At 51.3% G+C, this 17500-nt stretch overlaps 7 protein-coding genes across 9 annotated transcripts in view; 3 read left to right on the forward strand and 4 right to left on the reverse strand.

Annotated features, from left to right (window-relative positions):
- LOC125955718 (zinc finger protein 287-like) overlaps positions 1 to 975 on the reverse strand; it is a 1308-nt gene extending 333 nt beyond the window's left edge. The window contains exon 1 of the mRNA XM_049686861.1: positions 1 to 975. This exon is cut by the window's left edge and continues 333 nt beyond it. Within this exon, the coding sequence (XP_049542818.1) occupies positions 1 to 975 (975 nt within the window).
- A 680-nt stretch (positions 976 to 1655) lies between these two features.
- On the forward strand, positions 1656 to 3416 carry LOC125955288 (uncharacterized). Its single transcript, XM_049686384.1, has one exon. The coding sequence runs from the start codon at positions 1689 to 1691 to the stop codon at positions 3300 to 3302; it is 1614 nt and encodes a 537-aa protein (XP_049542341.1). The 5' UTR covers positions 1656 to 1688; the 3' UTR covers positions 3303 to 3416.
- A 9-nt stretch (positions 3417 to 3425) lies between these two features.
- LOC125955267 (HEAT repeat-containing protein 6) lies at positions 3426 to 7347 on the reverse strand. The gene is made up of 6 exons (XM_049686340.1): positions 6943 to 7347; positions 6213 to 6879; positions 5401 to 6136; positions 4924 to 5312; positions 4681 to 4844; positions 3426 to 4605 (listed from the first exon to the last, which is right to left on the reverse strand). The coding sequence occupies exons 1-6, from the start codon at positions 7345 to 7347 to the stop codon at positions 3457 to 3459; spliced, it is 3510 nt and encodes a 1169-aa protein (XP_049542297.1). The 3' UTR covers positions 3426 to 3456.
- Positions 7348 to 7463: 116 nt separating this feature from the next.
- LOC125955324 (uncharacterized) overlaps positions 7464 to 17500 on the reverse strand; it is a 22463-nt gene continuing 12426 nt past the window's right edge. Inside the window, exons 2-4 of one of the 2 annotated variants that reach the window (XM_049686443.1) lie at positions 8178 to 8269; positions 8001 to 8105; positions 7464 to 7930 (exon numbers count right to left, since the gene is read on the reverse strand). In XM_049686443.1, the coding sequence (XP_049542400.1) occupies positions 7499 to 7930; positions 8001 to 8105; positions 8178 to 8192 (552 nt within the window). In that variant the 5' untranslated portion in view covers positions 8193 to 8269 and the 3' untranslated portion in view covers positions 7464 to 7498. Of the gene's footprint in view, positions 7931 to 8000; positions 8106 to 8177; positions 8286 to 17500 lie in introns of those variants that run through there. The other variant, XM_049686442.1, reaches the window with a different exon arrangement.
- On the forward strand, positions 8310 to 10349 carry LOC125955296 (RCC1-like G exchanging factor-like protein). Its single transcript, XM_049686396.1, has 3 exons — positions 8310 to 9294; positions 9368 to 9532; positions 9605 to 10349. The coding sequence occupies exons 1-3, from the start codon at positions 8421 to 8423 to the stop codon at positions 9940 to 9942; spliced, it is 1377 nt and encodes a 458-aa protein (XP_049542353.1). The 5' UTR covers positions 8310 to 8420; the 3' UTR covers positions 9943 to 10349.
- Positions 10478 to 12283, reverse strand: LOC125955295 (venom serine carboxypeptidase). The gene has a single exon (XM_049686395.1). It carries the CDS (start codon positions 12032 to 12034, stop codon positions 10565 to 10567), a length of 1470 nt encoding a protein of 489 aa, XP_049542352.1. The 5' UTR covers positions 12035 to 12283; the 3' UTR covers positions 10478 to 10564.
- Positions 12399 to 17500, forward strand: part of LOC125955257 (phospholipid-transporting ATPase ABCA3-like) — a 6960-nt gene continuing 1858 nt past the window's right edge. Inside the window, exons 1-7 of one of the 2 annotated variants that reach the window (XM_049686314.1) lie at positions 12399 to 12461; positions 12563 to 13837; positions 13912 to 14113; positions 14196 to 14471; positions 14544 to 14931; positions 14998 to 16940; positions 17028 to 17500. The exon at positions 17028 to 17500 is cut by the window's right edge and continues 377 nt beyond it. In XM_049686314.1, the coding sequence (XP_049542271.1) occupies positions 13623 to 13837; positions 13912 to 14113; positions 14196 to 14471; positions 14544 to 14931; positions 14998 to 16940; positions 17028 to 17500 (3497 nt within the window). In that variant the 5' untranslated portion in view covers positions 12399 to 12461; positions 12563 to 13622. Of the gene's footprint in view, positions 12462 to 12508; positions 13838 to 13911; positions 14114 to 14195; positions 14472 to 14543; positions 14932 to 14997; positions 16941 to 17027 lie in introns of those variants that run through there. The other variant, XM_049686313.1, reaches the window with a different exon arrangement.

Consider the following 17500-nt stretch of genomic DNA (forward strand, 5'->3'; position numbering starts at 1 on the left):
TTTGCATTGATTGCACACGTACGGTAGATGGCCGGTGTGACCCCGTGCGTGAATGGTGTAGTGCGACGATTGGCGAAACCGTTTCCCACAATGCTCGCACGTGTACCGCTTCTCGTTGGTGTGCACCCGTGCGATATGATACCGCCGACCGGTCCAGTGCAGGAATCGTTCCCCACAATGTTCGCACTCGTACCGTCGATCATCGTCGTGGATGCGCTTGTGTTTGGTCAAATTCTCCGACAGCGTAAATCGAGCCCCACAACGTTCGCATACGAACGGGTTCAATTTGTACACTTTGGCCTCCTGAGGGTCAATGTCGTTGGGCGTTTCACTATACTCGCTCTCTGCATTCTCCTCCTCGGTAGCCTCTCCCTCAGACGATGCATCCTTGTGTGTATTCTCCTGCTCTATGTCCTCCTCCTCATTATCATTAGCATATTCTTGTAAATTTTCCGTATCCTGCTCACACATGTAATAGTCCGTAATATTATTAAAACCTTCCTCACCATCTCCATTCCGTTCGCCTGCATCGGGGACCTGTCTCGTGTCTGTGTTGGCGGTATCAATCGTAGTAGATACACTATCATCCAATTGCGCTTTAAAAGCCACGTCCGGTCTTGATGCATCCTGCCGCACATCTTCTTCACGATCAACTATCCCAACCATGTCCTCTGCGAGCTCTTTGATGCTGTTCTCAACCGATTCTGGTTCAATCTCAACAGGATCAGGCCGTTTGTACCGCAGATCCTGGTCATCCACATCCACATTGTCATCATCGAAGAACGATAAAATGTTCTGCAGCACCTTTTCCGATTTTATGCTTTTAATGCGAAACTCGTAAGCAGCTAGCAGAAGCTGCTCACAGTCCGCGCAAATCCTGAGCGGATAGAATCCACTGACCCGCGGTACCGGTGCCGGGGGCTCAAAGCCCGTACACGCGCGGAGGAGCTCGTCGAGGGTGCGGTTCTTGGCCATCGTCGTGGATAACGCACTCGAAAGTAGCTTCCCATTCACCGTTTTACGCAAGCACACGCGACACGAGTCTTTCGTGATGGAAAACTCCATTTTCCATCTACACTGGCCGGAAAATGGTTTTTTGTTGCGTGGAGGAACCAATAGCCGTGGCCACACGGGGCGAAAACTCTAGCGCAAACGAAAAAATTAATGCCAAAACGGTTTCGCTTAACCCTTACACGCTGTCAAACTTTTATACGTCCGCGGACTTTTTCGCTGAACCCTTGATGCTATCGAACGCTTTATTTACGAAAATGTAGGTTCTTTTCGTATTGTTTTTGCATTTTTAATATAAATATAACAGCAACAGTAACAATATCGTTAAAAACTGCAAAATTTATTCGGAAATCAACTTCAGCGGCCAAAACACAGATGAAAACAATACGTTTGACATTTCGGCATAAATTTTCGGGGTTTTACCCCTGCCACACGATGCGAAAACATTTTGGCATTAATGTGCAAATTTGCGCGCAAATTTTCGCCCCGTTTGGCCACGGCTAATTGTTTATTTACTTTCGATGGACGACGCTGACAACTTCGATTCGGTCGCTTAGCGCTATTTTGTCATCCAGCTTGTTCCTTTGCTGTGCTGGCAACACTGCTGTGCCGGTGTTTGTTTACGTCCTGCAGGGAAGCGGATTGGCGTCGTGCAGCTAAAAGGACGAAACAGTGAAATGGAACAAGCGGCTATTACCGAGACCAAGGAGAGTGTAACCACAGACCACCAGGAACTACCGGCCGCCGATCGCAAGGATAGCCCATCGGAAAGCAGCGCAGTAGGCGAATCAAGTGCTATGAGGACCACGGAGAATGATGCCGATGACGATGACGACGAAGAGGATGATGACGAGGATGAGACGAAGCTACAGGAGCAGCTGCAAACCCTCAAGGGGGACCGTATCGGCGAAACGATGTACTCCGAGCGATTTGTGCTGTCCACCATCCTGAAGCTCTCGCAGTTTACCGATCAACAGCTACTGGAGGATGATGAAGAATTCGAGCGTGATCTGTGCAATCTCTGGGACATGACGATCGAGCCAGACGTGGTGCGGTTTCTGTTGCAACAGGAAGCTGTGGAACTGTTTCTGGCTCTTGCTGGCCGTTCGAAGGATTACCGGCTGATGGAGATCTTAATCGGTATCGTTGGCAATATGTGCTGCGTGGAAGAGATGCACGAGCTGCTGCACACGCAGAGCGAGATCCTGTTGGCCCTGTGTGATTTCCTATCGATCGATGATGCTCCGATGTTAGTGCAGTTGATGCGTACGCTGACGACGCTGTTCGATCGTTCGGACGATGAGCGGTACAGCTGGTTTGCGGTGATGAAGCGAGCCGACAACTTGACCGAGAAGCTATCCCTAATTCTAGCTACCAGTACTAACCGGGCGTTGCTTGAGCATACGGTCGAGACGGTTTGCGCCATCATTAACCGGTTCACCGAGGCCGAGGTAGACTATGCACAGCTGAAGGAGTTCTATCGTTTGTTCGGTAAGAGCTGCCTGCTGGACGGTCTGTTCGAAGCCTTCCGTCAACTCTATCCACCGATCAGCAGCAACAGCTCGCAAGCAGCCAGCGGTAGTGGGAGTGGTGGTGGTGGTGGTGGGTTCGAAGAGGACACGCTAACGGCGACGGATTTGAAAACGATGCGCCGCTTCATGGAGGTGCACGAGCACTTCGTAGTGCATGCGAACGAACTGTATGAACCGCACGTGGAGGAGCTGGTACAGAGCGTCTATCGGGTGCTGGTGGCGCTTTGCAGCGAAAGTATGCTCTTCCCGTTGAACAAAAATCACGTCAGCATTCTGGTGTGTGTCAACAACATCTACAGTGGCATCATGTATCACTTCCACGCTGATTCCTTCACCAGTATGATACGAATCTATGGAATGCTAACGACGACGACAACGGCGCCGACCACGACTACGACAACGGCTGCGATGGTACCAACCACTTCAAATGGCAGTGCGCACAGTAAAGACAATCACTCCTCGCTCCCTGAATCATCGGATATGATGGAGGATGATGGAGGAGAGTTCGATATCGAGACGGCGTCAGCTGAACTGCTTGAAGCCATCTACTTTCTTGTGACTCCGATAGAACGAGACATCATTCGTAGTGCGGTCATGGCCGCAGGATTTGGAAAGCCGGCAATCGAAGAGCTGTGCCGGGGTATGCGTGAAGCGATGGACGGTGAAACGCTACTGCACCAAACCTGTACCAAGCTGATGAGCGCGTTCGAAGATCAGCCGCAACCACCGGTGCAGCAAGCAAGTACGGCCACTGAATGAAAGCAGAAGAAGGAGAGAGACAGAGAGACAGGATATTTTTATTTTTATTACTATTTTACAAAACTTCACATCTCACCATAAATATTAAATAAATAGATTACTATAAAAAGCGAATCGAGTTAACGAGCTAACACGCTTAAGGCATTTTTATTGATCAATCTTCCTTGAGGTCAGCCTGTTGATCACCACCACAGTCGAAGCACCGTATCAGCAGCTTCCAGGATGAGTCCGGAGGGTGTAAGTCTCCTGCACCCGTTGTTTGGCGTTTCCGTTGATCAAGCAGCAACAGGTAAGACTCGAGCAGCACGTCACCCTTCACCGGTAGTATGCGGTTGATCACGCGCACCCAATTCTGACGTACCACGTCATACAGCGGAAGTAGAACGGCCGCCATCGGACCAACATCTTCACGAGTGGCCAGCCTTAAGCAGTGCGCCAACGAGAGGCACAACTGCTCCTGTAGCGTATCACGCCGTTTGTACTCGTTGTAATCCTGCAGATTGTCCGATTGCTCCATTGCCTGCAGCAACGCGGTCCAGATGGTGTAGAAGAACGTGCTACCGTAGTGCGATCGTCGCTCCGCAACCGCCAGTGCTTGGGCGGCATTGATGCGAACCTTGAAATTGGGTGAATTAACCACCACCTCGCAGAGTGCCGGAAAAACAAGCTTTTGCCATGCTGTCGGCGAGGCCGCAACTCCCGTGAAAAAGGTTTCATTCCGCTGCATATTACCGAGCGCATAGCACGCATTCCATTTCACCTTCACATTGACGGAACCGCCAGCGGTAACGTTCTGGACGAGCTGATCGATCGCAGTCTGTGCTAATACGGTCCAGCATCCTGTTGGCTCAAAATGGTGCGGTCGCAACAGGCGAAGTACGTTACCAATCGTACGGACCGCGTTGCTACGCACCTTGTCGTTGTCACGGGCCGAAGCGAGGGCTGCTTCGAGGATTTTCTGTAGCAACGCATCACCGATCACCGTATGGTACTCTAAATCTGGGTCGCGTTGCTCCTCACTACCTCCACTGGTTAGCATACGCAGGTGATGCTGCTGATTCAGTATGAGCGCATCCGTGACGTTACCGAGTGACCAGGATGTTTTGATGCGTGCATTCTGACTCGGATCACGCAACACCCGTAGGATCGCTTCGATCGTGTTTTCCACGAAGCACGCATCATCTCGCAACGAAGGGAACAGTATGTACACGGAGAGTGATCGAGCGGCAGCAGCCGCTACGATACTGTCATCGTCGAAAGTGCATCCGGTCAGCACGGATATCAGTGCGAGCTGTCGATCGCGCTGAAAATTGTGAATTCGTAAGTGAGTCAATATCTGTTTTAGACCTTGCAGCACAGCGGCGAAAGCAAGCTTTACCGGTAGCTTTTCGAAAACGTGCACTCCAATGTTTCCCAACGCGTCACAGCATATCGAACGCATCGTGGAGAACAGGTACACATCCTGTATTTCGTCCATCAGCAGCGGAGTTATGGTGTCCCAGAAGTGAATCGCTTTCGCTAACTCCTCCGGATCAACCGTATCTAAAAAAAGAAAAAAGAAAAGAATGAAAATACACTGAGAGGCGCAATCATACTAAAAGGACCACCATTTCAGACGTACCCATTGAAAGAAGCGAAGTGTTAACAGCATGGCCGAGCAAATCCACTACCCGCGCAGCGACGATCTTCACCTCGATCACTGGATCGACGAACGCATTGCGGAGGGCTTGTGCCACCGGTTTAAGCTGGTTGCGTAGCAACGAGTAGTGGCTGCTCATAGCACAGAGCACTTGTAAACACTCCATTCGTACGGCCATAATCGGTGACTGTGGCGCTCCAACGCCGAGACTTTCCAACACAACCGGTAGCAACCATGAAACGGAACCTCCAGTTGGTTGCTGAGGTTCCTCCTTGGGTATCTTGTCTGTGGTCATCGGTTTATCTTCGCTCTCCGAATCATACGCTTCCTCTTCTTCTGCTTCTTCCGGGTCCACTTGCTGTAGGTGAAGGCTGCGGAATGTTAGAGTGTAAACGAAGAGATCAACACAATGGCTATGCTAGAGCTGTGATGTGCGATAAAGGCGAGGGGCAAACTTACGCCTTAATGATTGGTTTACTACGAGCTTCATTACCACAAGGGATAGCTTCAACTCGCTCGATACCAAGCAGTTCAGCAATTTCTTCCGTCATATCGGACACCGAGAAAACAAAACCCATCACCATCAGAGCTGACACGCGAATGTTAGGATCACGTTGCAGTACCAGCTGCTGAACGACCGTCACGACTTCCCTCGCTAGACCGGACCGTAACCGATGAAAGGGAGTAGCTTGCACCAGTACCGTCAAGCACTTGAGCAGCTGGATTAGAACGGTAACGTTGGCTTCCTGGGCCAATGCTTGCGTCAGCATCGCGTACAACTCGATCACCATGTTACCCAGTGTCACCGAGAAGGGCGTGAAAGACATCAGTGGCTTTTTACTACTTTCAGCCTGCACCAGGAATGGCTTCGATCGGTATAACAGGAAGGCGGTTGCTTGAATGGCCGCTACGCGACAGTTTGGTGCCGGGTCACGTAGCGCACCGTTCAGTAGCGTTACGGTGGCCGCGGTACGATTCTGATCCGGAAAGAGTGCATGCCAGTACCCGAACATGATACGCTTTTCGATATGCTGCGCTAGCGTCCCGATTAGTAGCAGGGCACCATGACGGATGCGAGCATTTCTGTGCAGTTCCAATGTGTGACTGCGCGGATTCGAGCTGTTCTCGCTTTCCGATTGTTCCGAATCACTCGTTAGATACACCGAGCCATCCGATGGTCGCTCCTGTGATGACCCTAAGAGAGTGATAATAGAGACAAATGAGAATCTCATTCTATGCGCGTGTACCGAGATATTACAAGCTATGCTTACATTCAAGAACAATACTCGCTTCGGAGTATGGTTGCCGGTTACCAGAGCCACCATCAACCGGCGGCTGTTGTTTGTCCCGTGTTCCCGCAGCAGCCGCTGAACTGGAGCCGCCTTTCTTACATTTAGGGTGCGTACGTGTCTTCCGGGTTTTCGCAATCTTGCCTCCTTTGCTGATTGGCATCTGCTGTGGCTCCGGAATGCCCTGTTGGGAGACATGTATGCGCTGGGGAGTGTGCTTGTTCACGCCAGGTATGCCGTACATCATGTACGCTTTTGCAACTCCTATCAGACGGCCCAGCTGAGCGATCTTCCATTCACCGAGCTCATCGAGCGTCACAATTATGCTCAGACAGGCAAAGGCCGACTTTGTTAGCCGATAGAACGCCTGCTCCGTGAAGGCCTCAGCATTTGCAGTAAACATCAAATTCAACACTGCGTCGCCTACTACGGACAGATAAGGCTTAGTGGATTCATCGCACGGTGTCTCGATACGTCTCAGCACACTCTCGAGACAGAGCATCGCCGCTAGGTACAGCTCACTTCGACTGCACTGATCCACCTGTTGCTGTTCCTGCTGCGATGGTTGCTTCGATCCGGAACGCCGGTAATCCGGATCAATGAGTACATTCACCAGTACGCCGTTGCTCGAAATGAGAAAATCATAAAACTGAAAACGAAAAGGCATTTTTTAACCACATGTTCCGACAGAGCTATTGGAGGCCACAATTACCTGAGAAACATTGCCGGCCTGTCGCAGGATGATCTGCATCGTGCCGAGCACTTCGTAAGCCACCTGATAGAAGCATTGCTCGAGACATTTTCGTAACCAACTGATTAAACTGTGCGCCAACGATTCCGGTAGCACTATCCGCTGGCGCTGGACGAGTGTTTTGAGGAGAAAGCAAGCCTTCACCACCAGCGAGTCCTCCGCCGGTGGAATATTGACGAGCGATTCCAGCAACCGAACGACCGCCCGTACATCACAGATTCGGATCGCACCGTAATTCAGCCCATTCAGTTCGTTCAGTAGCGTGTTGATTTCGTTCCGGTAGCCTTGAGACGATGGTTGCTGCGTTCCACCGTTCAGAAACAGGAATTTCGTGCACAGCTGGACAAATCTTTGTTCCTCAGCCATAGGGGCGAATTTGTTTATGATTCACACTGCCCCGGTGACAAGACGTTTCTCGAGCACGGCGTTTAGTACAGCTTTAGTACACAATCCAAGAAGTCGCAAGTTTTTTAAAACTACTGACCGGCTAATCCTGAGCCTTCCCGGGGTTTCTTTTTTATTTTTTAGATTTGGTTGGACCTCCCATTTCATCTAGCTGCTGCTTTAACTCCTTCAAATCCCGATCGGGCACATAACGGGATTCTTCCTGTTCCGACGTATGTTCCGTCACGTTTAACGTGACACCCTCCGGGAGTCCGGCCTGCAGCGTGCGCAGGAGTACCGGATACAGCGGTGCCAGCACGTTATCAATCTGCACTGTCCGCTCGTACACCGTCAGCTTATACTCGCTATCGATGACGCTCGAGCTGGGTTTGAACTTTTGTACGGTCAGCTTTTGCGGTGGATGGGCGTAAGCATCTACTATGTCCAGGTCCATCGAGTCCGCCACGTTATAAATTAATTTCTGGTAGCTCTCGAGCACGGGAAAGTCGTAACCTTTGATGGTAAAGTTGAGCGTTTCGTACAGCGGGTATTTGGGTTTCATTGACTAAAAAAGAAGGAAATGCAAAATGTACTCCTGTGCAAACTATGTTTTCCTTACACGCGGGAATACCCACATCTAAGTAATCCGGTTCATACAATCGGTTGCTGTACAAAGTGGACGAGATCCTGCTGCTGTATGCGCGATTCTGGCTCCTGGCAACCACCGCTCGCACCAGCGCCTGGAGGAAGAAAAGGAAACCCATGATGGGTCAGAGAAAACGCACGAACTACTCCAACGGACAAGGTGTTACCTGACGAAGAGCCATCTTTCGTGGAATACTTTAACCTATTCCCCTTTTACAATTAATTATTATTTAAACTGTTCCGTAATCCCGTCGATCCGCTTGTTTATGTTTTCCTCCGATAATTCTGCTGTCAGACGCACGTGTCACCGGTGTTATTTAACGCTCTCCTCGCGCATCCCGGTCCCAGTTTTTAAAGTTCCTTTCCGAGTTTTGGTGCAAAAATCGATTTAATCGAGTGACCAGTAAATCATGTTTGCGAATGCCGCATGGCGTCGAACAGTGAGCCTAAGTACGTATGCATCCTCCGCACGACGGAACCGAGTGCTCCGGCAAGATGTTTCACGCATCCCCGTGGACCGTTATCCCATCGCAAAGCCCGATGACACACGCGTGTACGTATGGGGATTGGCCGCAACAGGCGCTCTCGGAATGCAAACCTCGGTGAAGAAGCAGGCCCAAGTCTACACCGACTATGTGCAGCATCCTAGCAGGCTTAGTTTCTCCGAAGGTCACTCCGTGACGGATATCGCCTCGGGATATGGATTTACGGTATTCACCGTAGATTCCAGCCGTAGCAAGCGACCGGAATCAACCGACTGCCCGCTCTGGGGAACGGGCATCAATACCGATGGACAGCTAGGACTTCAGAAAGCACCGGGACCGCACAAGAAACCACTGGAACTACTCATCTATCCGGCGCCAGTGGATTTATCGTCAGTTTCAGGAGCGACATCATCCCGGATAGCGCAGGTTGCCGCAGGTCGAGCGCATCTATTGGCACTTACAGATTCGGGGACAGTGCTGGCACTCGGAAATAACGCTTACGGCCAGTGTGGTCGACGTATCATAGCGGATGAGGACTACTTCGGGAACCCTATAGTCAACGTTATCGCACTGTCCCAAAAAATCGACGATCCGATAAAAGCGATCGCGTGTGGTCAGGATCACAGTTTGCTAGTAACCGAAGGTGGCCGTGTGTTCTCGTGTGGATGGAGTGACGATGGCCAGACTGGGCAAGGCCGATACGGTCTAATCGATACGGTTGGTCCTGTTGAGGGTGACATCAAGAATGAAAGAATCGTAAAAGTGGCCAGCACTTGTGACACGGTGCTAGCGATAAACGGTAAGTCCTTCGTCTGCTGTGCAGTTTCTACAGACGATCAACATTAAATCCATCTTCGATCCTCATCGCACAGACAAGGGAGAACTGTTCGGTTGGGGAAACTCCGAGTACGGACAGCTTGGGGAGGTGGCAGCCGACAATCCTCAGATTAACACACCTCGGCGGTTAACGTTCTCGAAGCATTGCGGAAAGTTGATCGATATTGCCGCGGCTGGATCGTACTGTCTTGCACTGAATGGTAAGAGCTATTCCAACTAAGTTACCGTCGTCGAATTGTTTCCGTTAATTTTTCTTCCGTTTTTGTTTCCAGAAAATGGGGATGTGTTTGCGTGGGGCTACGGAATACTTGGCTTTGGCCCGAATGTACAACATCAGCCGGCACCGACACTGATTCCCCCGACATTATTCGGACGCAACGAGTTCGCACCGAACACGCGCGTCGTAGCGATTGCCTGCGGGGTTACACATTCGGCCGCGATCAACGATCAGCATGATCTGTACATGTGGGGCCATAATCGGTACGCGTGTCTCGGGTTGGGGCACAAAAATGATCAATATTTCCCCTTCAAAGTAGCTATCAATGCTAGCGTCCTGAAGATTACCTGCGGTGTGGATCATACGATCGCACTGTGCCGAGGTTTTGTGTAAGCGTCTGCCTCTGTCTTGACCAAGGCATCTCGAAATCGATGGACCAAGCTCATACCGGAGCAGCGGTTGCCAAGGAACTGTAGCAGCGTGAACTGTTTTACCAGTGGTTCGTCATTATGCCAAAGAAATGATGTCCTCGCGCTCCTGTTTGGTGTAGCAGTGAGCTGGATGAAAACATTCCTTTACCACTCTATGAATGATGGAGTAGGCTTTGTAGTGGTTTTTTATGATCAGTCTACTGTGTATCTCTGTAGCCAGTGGCATTGCTTTTATCAACGGAATGGGTTGTAGCACTGCAGCCCTCCATAACCTGCGCTATAGTTGTGAACCATGAGCTGGCAAATGACTTGGTTCCACTCTTATGGTGATATTGCCACGGCACAATCGTCGATGGACCCGATTTCACGCCATGAAAATGCCTATTGCGTAGCAGTTATTCGAGGAGGCGAGGGCCCTAAAATGAACAGATAAGAGCCATCGTGACACACGCCAATTGACCAAGAGCGATTAAAATAAAGCTAAACAGCGGTTGAACCGGGTTTCCTATTTTTCATAATTTCGTTTATTTTTGTTCTCATTATTGGCATCGCCCGTAGAAACGATCCTTTTCCGATTGCGCGATCTAAGCGAAACGCTTACCATGCGTCAGCCGCATCAGCAAATCGAGTGCCCACTTTGGCTGATCCTTTGGTACCATGTGTCCGGCATTGCGTACCAACACCTCAACCAGGTTGCCCGCTTCCTTGGCATAACCTGCGATTTCGCCGTCCACACGCCAGATGTGTCGTGTGGCTTTCAGATAATCATCACGTGCCGGGAAGTTCAACTTCGTTACATAGTTCATCGTCAGTGGATAAGCCACGATGATATCGAGCTGGCCGTTGTAGATAACCACGCGACAGGCAGTCAGCAGTTCCTCTAGATACGGTACCACCGACTGCATCACGTCCTGCTTCAGATGTTCCTCCACCTTGTTCTCACCCTCCAGATCGTGGAACGAGTTGTTGCCCACGTGAATGGCCTTACGGGTAGCGGGCAGCTGCAAAAACTTGCCCATATACTCATCCTTCGGATCCGGTTCCGTCTCAAGATAGTTAAAGTACGTATTGAAACCGGATGCGTTCTTGAACAGCGAACCGGCCGGATACTGATCCCCATTGATCAGGGCATCGAACTGATTAAACGCACAATCAAAGTCCTTCTTGGTGATGCACTCTTTCCCCTTCGCCTCGTACTGGTGGAACAGATTGCGCGTGTTTCCATCGATCAACCCGAGCTGATACAGATAATCACCGTAGACCAGCTGGTGGAACGGATCGCACAGCCCATTACCGATCGCGATACCGGCCAGGTTGATCTTTACCTTTGCGTTATCATTCTTTCGATGGATCGTATGGGCAACGGCCGGCACATACTTCCCACCGTACGATTCGCCCGTCACGAAGAACGGACGCGTTTGCAGATCCGGAAAAAGGGTGAAAAACTGCTGCAACGCATTGTGCAGGTTTGCACCGACTTGTGTCTCGTTCCGGGCGTATCCCTCGTCCTTATCGGTAAAGCTGAACCCTGTACCGACAGGGTTATCGATGTAGATGAGATGATGGTTCAGGTGCCAGCTGTACTTGCGCGGAACGATTTTCAGCTTGCTGTTCACCGAGAATGGGCCATTTTCCGTGAACAATCCGTACAACGACGAGGCACCAGGTCCACCCTGCAGCCAAAGCACCACGGGTGCTTCTCCACCTGCTGCGCCAACGCTGTCCAATTTGGCCGGAAAGTACCAGAAGAACAGGTTCGAGTTGGTGGCCTCATCAACCGTGAGGTAACCCGAGTAGCTCTCGATGTCGGACGGAATGGCCGAATGGTTAACCCGGGCAGCGTTCCTTCCTGCTTCGATCGATTTGTTCGCGATGAAGGGCGTCAGGAAAAGGGGCTCCCCAACATCATCAGCGGCCCGTGGGTAGAAGGCCGTTTTCTTAAACCGTGGATACGGATTGATAAACGAACGTTTTGCCTCGATCGTTACGCTCGCATACGCCGAAAGCACCGCCACCGCCAACAGCCAACCAATCGCGGGCACTTTCGATGCCATCGTATTTACGCTAATTCAATTTAAATAGGCCGCAACTACACCACCATCGGCACCACAAACTGCTGACTGACTACAACTTCTGACGATCCAGAACACAACAGAACGCCTGAACCAATCGTTCAAAGACGGCCACAAGTACTGCTGATACCCCTCTCCTTGCAAAGGGTCGAATGAGGCACGAGCGGCAGCGGGATAAAGCAAGGAAGAAAACAAAATGCCTGATTGTGCCGTTTTGGTCCCTTGTTGCCACGTTTGGCCGGCCTCCAGGATGCAAGATCAACTAGCCGCAGCGCTAACAGCTGTCCAATCGCGTGTGGTATGGAAGTGAGCGAGTTACATTATCATATCGCGCCGCGGTACTTTAATTTCCTGTTATTGGCAATGACCAGGAGGACGACGTTGATTTGTAAACCAAAGCATGAAACAAGTAAGCATTTCTTGGATTTAAATAACTAATTATGACCGTTAATTTACAATTTACTGGTCAGTTTAAAGCAGTAGAAAGGTTTCGATCGCCAATCATTTCAGAAGTGCGTTGTGTGTTCCGATTGCGAGATAAGATAAGCTTCTGGATCCAGCCATTAACCAGTGAGGATGACGCTATGGATGTACCTGCGAACTTTCTTGTGTGATGATCCTGCTTTGTTCCTCTTTGGTGGTAATAAGACGGCTTCCTTCTTTTGTTACCTGAATTCCGTTCTTCAACGAAGGCATAACTGTGATGTGCATAAAGTCCGGCGATGAAACAGACTAGAAAACCGCTGAAGATGTCGAAGCTTGTGCCAGATAAAACAGCGAAAAGGCAGGTAAAACATATGCTTGCGGAGATATAGGATGTTGCCAGATGAAGAAGACACTCCAACTCGTCCCGGTGTTTTCCATCGTGCACCTGGAATGGGAAAAGATCCAAGGGAATCCGCAGATCAACAACGTATAACCATCCATGGGAACGCATAAACAGATACCGATGCCGCAGAGGAGGTGGGGGTGCGCGCGCGCACGCACGCAACGGTTCTGTTTAGAACACGGGAGAACAGCCACTGGTTTTGACAGTGAAACTTCGCAACCTGACGAAATAATGATTCATCCTCAAGCCCCAAACATCGCGGAACTGTTACGGAAGCAGCAACGGTGGGCGCAGCAGCAGCGAGCAGTGGAGTTCGCGTTGCAGATCATGCTGCCACCACGTTGTTGTTTGCCGCCGTTCCGCCACACCATCCGCCAACAGATCTCAAGACCGGTTCTTTCGCGAAGGGCAGAAGACATTAAAAAAGGCACGCTGGGTTGTAATTAGGCGCGAAGTGAGGAGTGAAATTGCGGATACGTGCGTCAACGCAACAGCAGCAGCACCACCAGTCCTAACAATATGCGGTCGTCGTCTAAGTGGCCGTGCTGCGTCTGAGTTCAAAACTACTTCACCGCAGTGTGCCTTGGGTGGAAACGGTGGGAGAAAACGCAACGAGTTAGCAGCAGCATCGTGCTCAGGTGCGCCACCGTATAGTAAACGTAGTAACCGTTTGCGGCAGGAAAAAAAAATACTCAAGCGGCAGACCGGCGGCATTCGTCACCGGGAACACGGGCCGGCAAAATGTCCGCATCGTCAAATTGGGACAAGTTTGTGCTGCTGCTGTGGAAGAACTGGATCATCCAGAAGCGCCACTACATGCAGACACTATTCGAAATCGTAATCCCCGTAGTGGCCTGCTCGATGTTGATTATGGTGCGAGGGCTCAACACACCGATAAACCACACTTCGGTGACCGTGCACGAACCGCTGAATTTGCTGAGCCTAGCACCGATACGGTAAGCATATGGGGAGAGGAAAAAACTATCGTAACCCTCCACTCTGACCTCACATTTTGTCCTCCACGAAACAGCGTAATGTTGACCAACAATCCGATCAACCTGAAGATCCTCTATTCACCCCAGAATGAGTTGTTCGAGCGTGTGATAGGTCGTGCCGCGAGAATGCTGGGAACGGATGTGCAACACCAGGGCTACAATGATACCGACCGGATGTTTAAGGATCTCATCGCAAACAACTTCCTGGCCGGCGTGGAGTTTGGCGATGAATATAGTGTGAGCAAACGGACGTTGCTTGAATTATGCGATCTCCCACTCACTAACCATCTATGCTTTTTCCTTTTTGTCTCCCCGGCAGAACATCACCCAGCTACCGGAACAGCTGACCGTAAACTTGCGATTCCCGAGCGAAATGCGTACGGCCATGCTACCGGGTGCTAGCTTCTGGGCCAGCTGGCAAACGTTCTCCATCTTCCCCCGGTATCAAATGTACGGTGGCCGTGCGGTCAATGTAAGCGATGGTGGCTATCCGGCCAACTACTACGCCGAAGGGTTCGCGTCCCTCCAGAATGCCATCAGTTGGGCCGTGCACGAGCTACGTGGGGGAACCGTTGGATCATCGGTGTTGCTCAGGGTATGATCGTCATCGAAGTCAGTTGACTTCTGCGTTCGTGATTTTGATCAACGGCATTTTTCCCATTTTTAGCGCTTTCCATACCCACCGTTCTACGACGATCCGCTACTGTTCGGTCTGGAGTCGCTGTTTCCGGTCATCATTATGATAGCGTTCTTCTATTCCTGCATCAACACGGTTAAGTTTATTGCACTCGAGAAGGAACGGCAGCTCAAGGAGTCGATGAAGGTGATGGGACTGAGCGGTTGGATACACTGGGCGGCCTGGTTTGTGCGCACCTTTCTCCTGATGTCACTCTCCATCATCCTCGTGACGGTGCTGCTGACGTGCAATCTCACCACCAACACGACGGTGGCCATCTTCGAGTTCTCGGACCCGTTTCTAATCTGGGCGTTTTTGGTCGTGTTCGGCATTACGACAATCATGTTCTGCTTCATGCTGAGCACGTTCTTCTCAAAAGGTCCGCAACGGTCCAGTGTGTAAATGAACCAGCTTTTCTGCTAAATCTTGTTCTTCTCTTTTATAGCTAACATCGCAGCCGGTATGGCCGGTATCGTGTGGTTCTATTCGCTCGCACCGTACCAGCTAACGTTTAACGTGTACCAAAGCATGTCCTTCGCCACCAAACTAGTCATGAGCCTGTGGAGCAACACGGCCATGGCATACGGATGTTCGATGATCATGAAACACGAAGGAACGGCCATGGGACTGCAGTGGAGCAATCTCTTTCAGCCGGTCAGCGTCGATGATTCGCTCACGATGGCGCACGTCTTCGGTATGCTGGTATTCGATGCCGTGCTCTACCTTGCCATCGCACTGTACGTCGAACAGATCGCTCCCGGTCAGTTCGGTGTGCCACGGCCCTGGAACTTCCTGTTCACCAAAGATTTCTGGGCCGGTGAAGTGTTCCGCTTGAGGACGGCAACCGAATCGACTACGAGGAGCGAGGATGAAACGGCGGAGCGAGCACGCCTAAATACCAGCCAGCGATATCTGGCCAACATGGAGAGTGAACCGACGGACAAACCGATCGGAATTGCCACGATCGGACTGCGGAAGGTGTATGATGCGAAACCGGCACCCCGTGTAGCCGTCCAGGGGCTGACAGTAAACTTCTACCGTGATCAGATTACGGTCCTACTCGGTCACAATGGTGCAGGCAAAACGACAACGATGGGCATGCTGACCGGGATGTTCCCACCGACGGACGGTTATGCTACGATCGAGGGTCATCCTATTGCAAGCAGAGGAGCAGGAGTGCAGAAGCGTAGCTTCCGGAGTGTGCTGGGTTTCTGCCCGCAGCATAATGTCCTGTTCGATGAGCTTACGGTTGCGGAACACATACGCTTCTTTTCCATGCTGAAGGGTATCGCCGGCGAGGAGGAGATCGAGGCCGAAATCGGAAAGTATTTGCGTGCGCTCGAGCTCGAGTTCAAACGGGATGCACCATCGTACACACTATCCGGTGGTATGAAGCGACGGTTATCACTCGCCGTTGCTCTTTGTGGTGGCTCAAGGGTGGTGTTTGCCGATGAACCGACATCCGGCATGGATCCCGGTGCGAGGCGTACCGTGTGGGACCTGCTGCAACGGGAGAAACGCGATCGTACGATCGTATTATCGACACACTTCATGGACGAAGCCGATGTACTCGGAGATCGGATTGCGGTCATGTGCGACGGTGAACTGCGGGCCATCGGGACACCGTTCTTCCTGAAGAAACGTTTCGGCGCCGGTTATCGGTTAGTGTGCGTCAAACGACCGGATTGTCAACCGGCGGTGCTAACCAAACTGCTCGGACGCTTCGTACCGAACGTGGTGATCGAATCGGATATTGGTACCGAGCTGAGCTACCGGTTACCTGAACATTACCGTGGCAGCTTCCAGGTGGCACTGCAGGAGTTGGAGAAGAACGTCGATCGGTGCGGTATCTCGAGCTACGGTATTTCGCTCGCTACGATGGAGGAAGTGTTTATGAGGCTAGGCAGTGACGATATGCGTATCAGCGAGCAGAATGGGACTGCACCAAAGCAGCAGCAAGCAGCGGAACAGCAACAGCAGAAGGTTGGTGTCCCCTCAGCTCCCCAGATCACCATCACCGAGACGTACGAGCCATTGACGGGCAATCGGCTTCGGTGCAGCCGCATTTGGGCTATGGTGATCAAGAAGTATCTCAGCTTTATTCGCTCGTGGAAGATCTCCACGATACAGGTTCTGCTGCCGACCGCATTCGTCCTGCTGGTGATAGGGATTGTACAGATCATGCCCAATCAAACGATGCTACCTCCGTTGAACATCACCCTGGCGAGCTATGACCATACCAGTACGATCCTTTCAACGAATGATCAATCCACGGCGGTCGCTACAGCGTACGGTGAGTTGATCCGGGAGGCAAAGGCACGCACACAGGCCGGCTCTCATGAGCTGATCGTGACGGAGCAAGACTTTGGAGAGTTTATACTGGATAAGGTAAGAGTGTCCTAGAAGGATCCGGCTCGAGACTCGGCTCTGCTTGCATCTAAAGACTCTCTCTCTCTCTTCCTTCCTTCCCGACAGTACGCTCAAAGCGTTTACAAGGTCAACAAGGATTACATGATCGGATGCACACTGAACACCTGGACAAATGTACACACGGTGTGGTTTAACAATAAGGGTTTCCACACGGCACCGCTCTCGTTGAGTCTGCTACATAACGCGATCGCTCGTACGGTCTGCCGTAACTGTAGCATCACGATCGTGAACAAACCGCTCCCCTACAGCACCCACGTGCGCTTTCTGCGTACCCAGATCGGCAGCAATCTAGGCTTTCAGCTGTCCTTCAACACCGGCTTCGCGATGGCGTTCGTCGGTGCGTTCTACATCATGTACTACGTCCGGGAGCGTGCCTCCGGCTCGAAGCTGCTCCAGTTTGTGGCCGGCGTGGAACCGCTAACCTTCTGGGGCGTTTCGTTCCTCTGGGATTTGGCCGTCTACTGTGTGGCAATGGCACTGTACATTGCCACACTGGCGGCCTTCGGTGAGGAAGGTTG

Source organism: Anopheles darlingi, chromosome 3, assembly GCF_943734745.1.
Source record: "Anopheles darlingi chromosome 3, idAnoDarlMG_H_01, whole genome shotgun sequence".
NCBI classification, from domain to species: Eukaryota; Metazoa; Arthropoda; class Insecta; order Diptera; family Culicidae; genus Anopheles; species Anopheles darlingi.